This window comes from Heterodontus francisci, chromosome 14 (genome assembly GCF_036365525.1).
Source record: "Heterodontus francisci isolate sHetFra1 chromosome 14, sHetFra1.hap1, whole genome shotgun sequence".
NCBI lineage: Eukaryota > Metazoa > Chordata > Chondrichthyes > Heterodontiformes > Heterodontidae > Heterodontus > Heterodontus francisci.
Genome location: NC_090384.1, coordinates 86,931,172 through 86,943,938, shown reverse-complemented (window position 1 = coordinate 86,943,938; position 12,767 = coordinate 86,931,172). Strand labels below are relative to the sequence as shown.

Here is a 12,767-nt window from a genome sequence, read left to right as displayed (position 1 = left end):
CCGGATTAAACTCCATCTGCCATTTCTCCGCCCAAGTCTCCAACCGATCTATATCCTGCTGTATCCTCTGACAATCCTCATCACTATCCGCAACTCCACCAACCTTTGTGTCGTCCGCAAACTTATTAATCAGACCAGCTACATTTTCCTCCAAATCATTTATATATACTACAAAGAGCAAAGGTCCCAGCACTGATCCCTGCGGAACACCACTAGTCACATCCCTCCATTCAGAAAAGCACTCTTCCACTGTTACCCTCTGTCTTCTATGACAGAGCCAGTTCTGTATCCATCTTGCCAGCTCACCTCTGATCCTGTGTGACTTCACCTTTTGTACCAGTCTGCCATGAGGGACCTTGTCAAAGGCTTTACTGAAGCAGAGACAGAACTTGGATTTGGCGAAAGAATTGGGGGATTACCAGAATAGAATTAAGAGACAATTGGGGTACAGCAGGGGAGCCGGAGCCAGGAGATTTTAGGGATTAGGTCAGGTGAGAGGAAGCACTGAATTGTAAAATCATGGGTATAGAGGAAGGTAATATCAAGCAAAGATAAGAGTTTACAGGGTTGGAGCTATATGATGAAACGCAAAACTGGGAAAGTAAATGAAAATATTACAACCCTAATTTTGCCAGACATTTGCTCCTAACAGACACAGGTTGTCAATTTGGACATGAAGGTCTGTGCACTAGAAGCATTGTGTACATTGTGGGAAAGACACTAATAAGCATTTAAGAGGTTACGCTGACAACACTGCAAGCTTTGTTAGAAGTATGAAAATTATATAAATTGGTCTCAGAGCAAATTTTATCTTTTCTAGGTCCACCCCAAGTACGCATTTTGTCCATATAAAATGTAAACAAGGTAAATGCACTGCCTTTACCAGAAGAAAGCAGCTTCTTAAAAGATGCATATCCCTTCCAAAATTGCGTTTATAATTTTGTGTTTTGAGTGAGCATATTTTTTGCTAGATTGTGCTCTGATATTTGAGGGATTAAATTGTACAACTCATTATTCTTTGAAAGCACTAAATAAGTGGCCTTGATTTAGTCTTTTACCCACGTATAAAAACACCAAACTTAACTCATGGTCTATTCAAACAAGCTACTGCATTTAAAGTTACAATAGGAGGCTGGCTCTCAGCTCTCGAGCTGCAGTGCAATGTATCTGGTGACATGATAATTAATTTTCATTACTCTTTCAACACTGAACTAATGTTCCTTCTTCAAAGGAAAACCCTTTCACTGATTAATATTAATCAACTAATAGAGTAATGCCAATCTGTTCAGGAAACAGGCAAATGTTTTTATAGCCACAGCAGTTAAATACACATTACATAAAGATGAGTATTCTTTTGCATAAGTAAAATTCAGATACAGCACTTTCCTCTGAAAAGTAACCCAAATAGAAGTAATAAATTGTAGTACATGCCAGCTGTAGAGATAGATCTATGACCTTTTGACACTACAGAATATCCAATGACAATTTGCAATAGCTGTGTGCATCAATTTTCTGGCTCTAATGGCTTATAAAGCCAGTTTGTAACCAAATGAGTTTACAGAGAATATTTCAGTTACTCTGCTCCAAAAATCATTTTATGTTCAAATAGTGACTCTAGGGTTTGAACTTTGAAAAGAGTTTCATTTTAATATACTCTGATTCATTGTTTCTTTAACATGAAGCTATTATTGATTTCCACAGCTTGATTTATTCTTATACTTATGTATAAAAACACTAAATATAACTCATGGTCTATCCAAACATACTACTGCCATGGTTGGCTATTGTTCTTGAGGTTGTTTCCATACTCACATTGTTGGATTTAGTTAATTTGGAAAGAGTACATTTGGTTAATGGAATTCAAAGTTAAATTACCCAAAATAAAACGTGGACTAGCAGTCCATTGCCAGTCACTTCAAAATTGTTGAATTGAGATACAATAGTAAATATTGCAAACACTTCACTAGAATCTATGTGCAACTGATTTCATCAGGTTAGAGATGCATCATTCCATGGAATATTTGTGTTGAAAGTTAGAAGCCTGGCTCAGTCCCTCACTACAAACAATTCTGAATGCAAACTTTGTTGTTTGACTATTTTCTAGTCTTTCCAAATTTTAGTTTAGTTGTTATGCTTCAATTAAGAATTTTAGCTTGCATATGTAAATTTTTACAATTTTTTTTAATGTGTTGTGCTGTCTTCTAGATTTAATGGATCGGTCATTAAATATGCATGCATTGATAATTTAAGACATGAGCTGGTCCAACTTCAGTGGAGCATTAAATAATAATCAAAAGCACATCTTTTATTTCTTTTGCCATGGCTACTAAAATGTATGACATTTGCAGGAAATCCATCAGGTCCCCAAAAGCTTCTCATGATGCAATGAAATAAAATAAGCAGCAAATTACATAATGCAAGGAGGGCTAAATACTGGGTATTTAACTGGACTAATCAACATTAAAATTTGACAATTTTATCAAATATTGGGGCAGCCAAGTTGTGGGGAATAGAAAAAGGTTTTGACAAGTTAAAATTGCTTTGCAGCTATCTTGAACAAGCTTAACTGGATAGACAAATAGAAATTATACATCTTATATTTGAGGGCAGGTATTGGCCATTCATGCTGCTTTAGCCTCCTTTGTTATAACTACACTGGCACGGCCATGGGTGGAATTGTAATATGAAATTGATAAATACAGCTTATGGCCATGGGTATGCATAGCAGCTGCCCCATAAAATGTTAAAACATCACCATAGTGTTACTCAGGCAAAATTAGCAAGGCTATTTGTGTGTTTATTCTTAATTTATGCTCATTATGTTTGCTGCTCATTCTTCTACATGTCTAAATAGGAATTAGTCATGGCTTTTTAATTTTTATTGAATTATCTTCTGTTGTGCAACCCATCCTATAACCTTCCATTCATTTTGTTAAACAATTATTCTGCATTGTAGATGCTGCACAACAAACACGTGATGGTGCGTGTAGGAGGGGGATGGGAGACGTTTGAAGGCTACCTGCTGAAGCATGACCCCTGCCGGATGTTGCAGATTTCCAGAGTGGATGGCAAGACCTCTCCAGTCCCTAACAAGTCCCCAACTATCAAAGATCTGAGTCCTGATAGTTACCTCGTGGTAGCTGCCCATTACAGAAGCAGACGAGAGAGTGCAAGTAATAATAGTGGTAACTGAGGAACAAAGTGATGCACAGTATTTACTATCCAACTGTGCCCACTCTTATTATTTTGAGTAGTTATCCAGTATACCAAAAACCTGTACCATAGCTAAGCAAGTCTTTTCAAAGCAAGCAGACCAAGAATAATCCAACCCAATCACTCCAAGGTCTCTTTGGGCCTTTTGTACAAGTTTTAGTGAAACCAAAAAGGGGCCATAAAAAGTACTGTAGACTATTACCAGACCGAGGTAAAATTTAATAACAGTGCTGTAAATTGACTTTAGAGAATTGATTGGGATAATAATGCTTACAATAAATTGGTGCAAGGCTGCACCAATTTAAATCTCACCTGAGGAAAATTCCTTGCCTGGAAGTCTATTTTGATGACAGATGTTCTGCATGTTGCTTGGCATTCTCATCCTGCTTCTCTAGTATCCTGCTGTTCACTGGCTTGGTGCTAAACACACTATTGGTGGTATACCTGTACCAGTGACAATACACCAAACAGGAAGGTCTAAGTGCTCTGCAAATCCTGAGTATAGTGGTCTAAATATTTACAAATTACTAAAAGAGACTGAACTGCAGTACCTCCGTTCTGTCATCCTTATGATTATACCATTTCAGAGTTTGGGCTGCCTCCCAATTTTGAGCATTCTAAACTCTCAATAGTTGACTGACCTTTTCAGCTAAGCAGCTGAACTTGATGCTCAGCACCATTTGATTCTCAGGCTGTCTGGTGATTATAACATTACCATAATACTTTGATCTAATTCCTTATCATTCCAATCTATTCAATAGTAAAATCACAAACATTCTGCGCAATGCAAAATCATGCCCATTTCTCCAAACATCATGCTGCTTTGAAAGTGACAGCAGTGCAGAAGGAACCTTTGGAAAGAATCAGAACGATTAAATGATGGGTGGTTCAAGATGTTTTTGGTAACTCATATTCTTACCAGAATTTAAACAACATTCTCAAATCAATGCCACTATAGTTGCATAGCTGTTAATTCAGAGATTTCTACAGAGAGATTTTTTTAAATTTACCACGACTTAACTATGAAGCCAGGGTAAGATAGGATAGGAACAAAAGCTGCAATAATTTCCCCCCTGTTCAGGATCCCAGACATTGAATTATTGCTTTATGACCCTCTGCTTTTTCCATTTCTTATAGGTACAGCAAACACCAGAAAAAACAATCTGCCTATAATCGCTCAGATTTGCTGCTACTTTAAAAAAAAGTTTAAGGGCATCAAATCTCACTCCAAGTGCGTGCGTGACACCACACGTTTCATCTAATTCACCATGTGCTCAGTTTAAGGAAGGCGTCCCTTACTCTTATCAAGACACACATATATTTAAACATTCTAATTATATCACTGTGCAGGAATAGCAGCAAATTAGATGCATAACTATTTGAGCATTAAAATAAAAGGACTGTCAGTATTTCCCTCATCAGTAAGCTGGACTCCTGAACAAGTCAAACGTACGCAACAGGTGTCATGAACATAGTGCAGACAACCAACGCTTCCGGCTGAACAGCAGTTACAAATACGTTATCCCTCTATTCTTCAGAGGTTTCATTTCATTTACATTACATGCATCATGCAGAATGGAACTAATCCAATTATAAAATGCTTTCCTTTTCACAGGTTAGGGTAATTATAACCCCTTCAAGCCCCTGTCCAATGTAACAAATATGAAACCAAATATAGGTCCTTTTAATAATTAACATGCAAAAATGCAGGTGTAATTAAATTAAAAATCTCTGATTTATGCATAAAATTATGTGCATTGCTCCCCTTCCCAGAGCATGGTTGTTGCCACATCCCAAAATAAATCCAGCAAAATACTGTGGATGCTGAAAATCAAACAAAAACTGAAAATGCTGGAAAACATTCAACAGGTCTGGCAGCATCTGCAGAAATAAATCACATTAGAAGGTAGTTTGCTCCATTCTGGAGTTAATATATGCTTGTGGCTCTACATGGCAGCAGCGAGATAATTTGTGATGTACACTGGTTACGTTTACTCAGAATTATCTAAATTCACAATATCTATAATGGAAAACAAAGCAACGGATTAATGATAGGAATAAGTGGAGTCAGGCCATTCATTTGACTCCATGGTGAGACAGAAAGCCAAAAAAAGATTTTTTTTTCTCTGGACCATTTATACGACTGTGTTTGATGGTGAATAGCTATAAATATGTATCCATAAACAACTGCGAATTTCCAGCTGTGTATATGGAATGCAAGACTGGTAAACGTCCTGTCAAATGGACAGATACTGCACAACAGTGGGATAATACAACATTATTTGAGGATAAGAACTAGGCTGCAGTGAGCTAAAGAGCATAATAAGAAACTATGGTTGAAATAAAATTAGCACCTACATATTTACTTTTATCTTTGCTAAACGTGGCAAAATTGCTTATAGTGCGCATTGTTCAACATTAGAATTTGCCAATATAATCTCAAACATCACAAAACTCCAAGTACTATACAACAGCATATCCAAATGTTATAACAAAATCTTTAGAATTTAAAATATCAGTATTCAATTTTCAATTTTAGAGGCAGGTTGAACAGAATTTAATAAAGTGTTACTTTGCTTTCATAGTGCAGTTTGAGAGCAGCAACAGCTCTTGACCACTATGTGTCATCATCTAAAATACTGATATACTATGTGACAGGAATATATTGGGGGTGGGGGGGGGGGTGGGGGGGGGGGAGCAGAAGAGCACTGCAGGAACTTTTCCACAGGTCTCAATGATTTTCTGATGTTGCACATATTCACACGTGCGCACACACTCAGAAGAAACAAGCAACCATTTTATTCATTGACACAAAGGATGTGGTAATTTTTCAAAACAATTTTTATTCTGTCTGACCAAAGCACAGAATAAAAATGAAGGTAAAAGCAGTAAAACATGTTAGTTATCAATTAATTTTGATTTTGTGTTTGACAATTGTTTTTTCCCCCACTGAGACATATCCCAGCATACATTCCCACTGATAGATATGAGAGATTCACTCCAGACTCCTTTCTATATGCTATAAGATAAATGCACTGTTTGAATTTTTTTTTGTTAAAGAATGCCTAATTAAGACACACTCATATCAGTTCTAAGCAGATCTACTGCCATAGCATAAAACTGGCTAGAAATCAGAAGCTGTAAAATCTCAAAGCAGCCACAAAGATGGGCAACTGGTAAAGTGGGAAAGGGCTTGAATTTTTTGCTTGAGGCCCATGTAGCATAAATGAACCTTTGAACTATACCCAAATTATAGCTGGTCTTGGAGTCCTGTATAGGTAGCCGATCTCCAACCATTGATGGGCATAAAGTTTCCTTTTCTCTCAAAAATCTTTGACAGCATAGCATAAATACTTGATATCGCCAGTACAGTCGATCAACACAGCAGTCCTATTTTACTCTCCACAGACTAAAATGAATGTAATAGGTATGGGGTGAGAAATATTTAATCCTTGAATGTAGATTTCTTGTGGAATTTAACTTACAATAAAAACTACATTAATTGACATAGGATTGGAGTACATAACAGAAATAGGCCAGTCAGTCCTGCAAGCCTATTTGAGCAGTTAGTGTGTAAAACATGTTTCACTTAATGTTTCCAAGCTAATTTCACATTACTAAGCAACTTAACACATTATAATTGGCATTATCCTGTCCCATTGCAAATGCATTCCAAAAAGACTTTGTTTGAAAAAATATATTGATAGGTGTTTAGCTGCCTATTGCTCATTTTTGTTGAAGGCAACCAAGCTTTGTTTTAACTGTAAATATATTTTCTGCATTCCCACCCATAGGTTTATTATAAGGCAACAAATTATAACAAAGCTAGATGTTGTTGGATAGGGCTATGACCAGCTGGTCTAATTTACTTATCTTAATACAGATAATCCCTCAGTTCCTATAACAGATTCGTGTATACCTAAGCAGGTTTGTTTTAAAGCTGTACATCTCAGACCTTTGCTATATACCTACATTGTAAATAATACTCCTATGCAATCTCCCACCTGTCGTCTTTTGTTTGAAAGGTCGAACATTCTGCTTTGCAATAAATTGTACAGAGCTGTGCCATATTATTTTCTATAAATACAAAGGTAAAATATTGTGTATAATTTTAAACTTTGCTAAATGCTTACAAAAGCTGCCTAGATGTTTCCATAACATTTTAAGACAAACCTATCTAAATGGTATTGTTTAAAAAGTATTGTAAAGTGTAAGCAGTAAGATATGCCGTGCCAATGCACTAAACACTGACAATCGTAGTTACATTTATGTCAAAAAGGCCTACATGACAGGTGACAAGAAAACGCTTTGACATGCTGAGTTGATGCCTGAATACTTCTGGTGTTGGGCAGACTTTGGTATTTATATCAACTATCTGTCTAATAACAGTTTCATAATTTAGCCTTCCCTCCAATAATGGAGGGATTATCCAGCATTAGAAATAAGTGCTAGATTACTAACTAGAGAACCCAAGGACTGGAGGATGGAAAATCTGACTCCCTTCTTTCAAAAGGGTAACAGGAATACACCAGGAAATTATGGACCAGTTACTATCACTTCAATTGCTGGTAATCTACAATATGGAATGAAATAATAAACTTGGATTTTTTTTTTTTATTTAGAAGCATACAAAAGGTGATCATGTTGAACTGTAGCTGTAGTTGGAATACTGTGGACAGTTTTGACCACTCCATTATAGATTATAAAATAGAAAAGGCATACAATAGATTCAAAAATTGTAAGTAGATTAAATAGTGATAGATTATTTTCACTGGTCAACAAGATATAACAAGATGGCACAAATTTAAGATGACAATAAGAATTAAAGAGGAAGCTGGATGAAAATATTTACACAGAGGTTATACTGTTCTTTAAGCAATCCATTAACAAGACAATTAGTTGCTCGAAAAATATTAAAACTAGTCTGGAGAATGAGAGTGCAATTAGACTCAGTGGCTCATGGAGAAAACCATCAGCCACATGGCCCATTTCTGTGCTTCAGTATTCTATAATTCAAGGATTCTATTGAAACTTACAAAATTTAATGTGTGGCTACTGTAAGATTTAATCTAAGTATCTTGAATGATCATACATGCTATTTTTCAGGTCGTTAGTGTGACCCTAGCATCTTTAAAATCACGATATCTTTCAAGAGACCATTCTAAGTTCCAGTTAGCATATCAACTTTTTTTCTCAAAGTGTGCTCGTGAGGAAATTTAGGTACTGCCTGAATTGCAGAGACAATACTTTGATGAGAAACCTAAAGTTATTGTATTCTATTTTACTATAAATTCCAGAGTAATGGAATACCGAAACACGATAGTTATCATGTGATCCAGTCATGCACTAGAGCATCATGGGAGTCAACTTCTACTCTCCAACCATTTGCTGAGGAAACAAATATGCAAATTACTTTAAAGTATGATCGGTCATAGACTGGCAAGTTGATGCAGTCTACGTACTCATCAATTTGCATCTTAGTTTTAATTTTGTTCGTTAGTATGTTAAAGTAATGAAGGAACTTGGATGCTGGGCAGACTTTATAACCTCAATGTCAAACAGTAGCTTTGTAATGGGAGGGATTTGGAAAAAGAATGCTCAGCTTTGGAAGAGTCAAATGTCTTATACGTGTCATGGATTATGTTTTTGCAATTCAAATGATTATAACATGTTGATGCAGAGGTCAGAGTTCGAACTACTTTACAGGGGATATGACTGGACACTTTTCCCCCTCATGTTACTAAAATGCTTCATCTTAGAATGCTAATAAAATGTTCTTCATTACTTGTTTTATATATGCTTTGAAATTGCATAACTGAGTGAATTATTAGCTCTATCTGAAAACCACAATATCACAAAGTTAATACTGCCCTCATGTGGCAAACCTGTCACACTATCTACACAAATGTCTTCCTTTTAATTTAACTGTTAAATATGAACTTACTTGATGTGGTAACAAAAATCAACACGTGAACACATTAATAGTGAATAAATGAGCAGATTCTATGCAACAAGGATGGCACATTATAGCATGGGCACAGGTCTTCAAAAATTGTCAGCATATAATCGCAACACTACGCATTACAATTCTAGTAAATTTCTGCAAGTGCTGCATTTTGTAGAGTAAGAGAATAGTAGAAGAACTTCACATTAACTGTATCCTTGTGTTTTAAAATATTCAAAACTCTGCTGCCTTTTTCACTAATGACACCCCTGTGCTCGCTGACCTACTTTGGCTTCCAGCCTCAATTTTAAAATTCTCATCCTTGCTTTCAAATCCTTCTTTGGCTTCACTCTTATCTCCGTAACCTCCTCCAGTCCCACAGCCATCAGAGGTCCCTGCTGTTCTCCAATTCTGGCCTCGTGCACATCCCTGATTTTAATTGTCCCACTATAGGTGGCCGTGCCTTCAGCTGCCTCAGCTCCAATGTCTGGAATTCCCTCCCTAAACCTCTCCACTTCTTTCTCTCCTTTTAACACACTACTAAAAACCTACCGCTTTGCCGTCCTAATATCTCTATGCAGCTCACTGTCAATTTTTTTTGACAACTCTTTGAAATGTCTTGGGGCATTTTACTACATTAAAGGTGCTATATAAATGCAGATTATTGCTGCTGTCTCAGATGTGTTATGACCGACTGCTCCAATCAAAGTCCCCAATCAAAATATATGATTCTGATTGTGGTGGGGGAAACGCACTGAATTCAATTCTGTCCCTCCACAGATCACCTATCATTTAAAACTTTCCAAATTAAAGACCCAACCAAATTGTACCATCTATTAGCCCCTCAAATGAGGCTAACCAAACCAGGTGTCTTTAAATCAATAAATTAACTCTTTAATTAGAAGAACTAAATTCTTAAACACAATGAAGATATAAACATTTAAAATAGAAAAAAATTAGAGTCCTTGCAAATTTACAGTCCAATGTTGCTTGAAGTCCTCACAGCCGCTGATGGGGAAAAAAGCTTCGACAGTAGAACAGCCCGTGGTTCAACTCCAACAGTAGGTGATGCTTTCCTTCTCCAGCGAATTTCAACAATTAACAACTTGCAACACTTTCAATAGAATCAATCTGACTTTAGAGTTTTTGAGGGATAAAAGATTGGCAGTCTAACTTTCCTTCCTTCAGTTTAAATTACCAGAGGTGTGTTTTGGCTTGATTTTTCTTAGATGTTTGAAAGATAATTAAACAGACTAAAAATCCTATTCCTCCAATTTAAATGGTTGAGAGCTCTTTTTTCAGGTGCTAAACACCACAGCTGTCTGTCTGTGTGTCCTCTGTGTTTGTGTTCTGTTAGAACAAACTGTCTTCAACTAAAAAGCCAGTTCAAAATTGAATTGTAACAAATGTATCGCTTGATACTCACTCCCAGTGGCTGTATCCATAGTAACGAAAAATGCAACCTTTGAATCGCAGTCTCCAAATGATTGCCTTCGAAACAACGAATATGCACCTTCTTATAACTCCTGAGGCTTGCTAGTTCTTAAAGCAATACTGAACCTTTGCAAGCCTTAAAGGCAAACCACATATTCCCCCCCCAAAAAACTACAGGACCATGACAGATGTGATTATCTTAAAAAAACCCTAATTATCTTCCAACCCGCTATTCGTTAAATTCATAAAATTTGCATCCTCAAATTAGAAAAAAGACCTAACCACACCTGGCACTCAACTGATCTGGCTGTACCACCTTAAAGCACCACTTCTCTCTCTCCACCCCCCACCCCCCTCTAATATCACATGTCCTCCAATTCTAGGATTATTCTGTCAGGCAAGAATAACCCAACTGCTGGAATTTCCTTCCTTTGCTCTGAAGCCAGCTTTAAAGGTGCTCAGATGCTTTCAACAAACAGGTTGAAACTATTCATGCAGCTGTCTCAGTCTTTCCTTGCTTCCAACCATGTCATCCTCAAAACCGTCCCTTACACTGATCTGTGCTTTTTGTCCCCCATCTTCCTCCATGATATCCACCTCATGGTTACACAACTACCTTTCTTTAGTTCAGTGTTCATGGTATAACAGATTGGCTTTTTAAAAAAACCTATTTGAGCTGCATTCGGGCTCTGGTCGGGTCAGACTAGACAGTGCTGCCTCTGGGAACTCACGGGATCGGGATCAGGCTCACCCACAATTCCCCACAACTCCATCTGCAGGAATAGCCTGCTGCTGGAATGGATGAACGATATTCGGGTCGGGTGCTGAAAAAAATTAAAGGACTCGGGCCCGGGTCGAGTTTGGAATGGCTGTGGTCGGGTCGTGTTTCAATTTTATACCCGAGCAGACCTTTAATCCAAATGCAGCTTTTGTACCTCTGAAGTAAGTCCCAGGCACTGATAGTCATAAACAGCCAGAGACTGGAGAGATCTCACTTACTTTCAGCTAGTGAGAGAGGCTATGAAACTCAACAGGACAAGGGCACCTAGGCTGCAAGAGTAAAGATTAGTGCCAGTTAGGGAGTGCTAACCTGTAAAGATTTTAGCTTGTCAACAGGGCAGAACTAGAGTTAGAAATAGATAACTTTCAAAAGACAACTTCCCACGTCATTTATTTCATACTGGTTCATAAATTGGCCTCATCTCACTGAAGTGTTGTTCAGTTCACCTGCTGAAAAGCTAAAGATGGCAACATGATCAAAATTGTAGTATCCAGTATCCAGAGGAATCTTGCTGCAACAATTCCTGGATTCGCCACCAAGGTGCTCTACAGATCATAGGGAGATCAGTTTATGGGTGTGAACAATGACTTAGAATTTGAGAGAAAATGTAGAACCATAAATTTGTAACACTGCCCATCAAAAATGCCATCACAAACTGCCTTAAGAAAGCTGGTCAGAATTTCTGACTGTTATATTGGTGCTATATTGGTTTCAATCTCATAATGAAGAGCTGGAACCTGTCATAGCTGCTAAACGCATTGCACTGTTGGACTACAAGAAAGCCCCCAGTGAGTTAACATCTGTAGCACTGCACAAAGAACAGCCAGGCGCTGCGCAAATGACTACTGGCAACACCTATGCAGTCATATTCAGCTGGCCTCAGACACCAGAAACATCAGAGGAATGCATGATGGCATTAAGAGAGCTTTTGGGCCAATCATCAAGAAGATCGTCCCCCCTCAAATCTAAATCAGGGGACATAATCACTGACCAACGCAAACAAATGGACTGCTGGGTTGAGCACTACCTAGAACTGTATTCCAGGGAGAATGTTGTCACTGAGATTGCCCTCAATGCAGCCCAGCCTCTACCAGTCATGGATGAGCTGGACATACAGCCAACAAAATCGGAACTCAGTGATGCCATTGATTCTCTAGCCAGCGGAAAAGCCCCTGGTAAGGACAGCATTACCCCCAAAATAATCAAGAGTGCCAAGCCTGCTATACTCTCAGCACTACATGAACTGCTATGCCTGTGCTGGGACGAGGGAGCAGTACCTCAGGACATGCGCGATGCCAATATCATCACCCTCTATAAAAACAAAGGTGACCGCGGTGACTGCAACAACTACCGTGGAATCTCCCTGCTCAGCATAGTGGGGAAAGTCTTTGCTCG

General features: G+C 37.9%; 1 protein-coding gene across 1 annotated transcript in view; it reads left to right on the top strand.

Annotated features, from left to right (window-relative positions):
- Positions 1 to 3,193, top strand: part of LOC137377334 (growth arrest-specific protein 2) — a 198,408-nt gene extending 195,215 nt beyond the window's left edge. Inside the window, exon 8 of the mRNA XM_068046916.1 lies at positions 2,957 to 3,193. Within this exon, the coding sequence (XP_067903017.1) occupies positions 2,957 to 3,193 (237 nt within the window). The remainder of the gene's footprint in view (positions 1 to 2,956) is intronic.
- Positions 3,194 to 12,767: the final 9,574 nt, after the last annotated feature.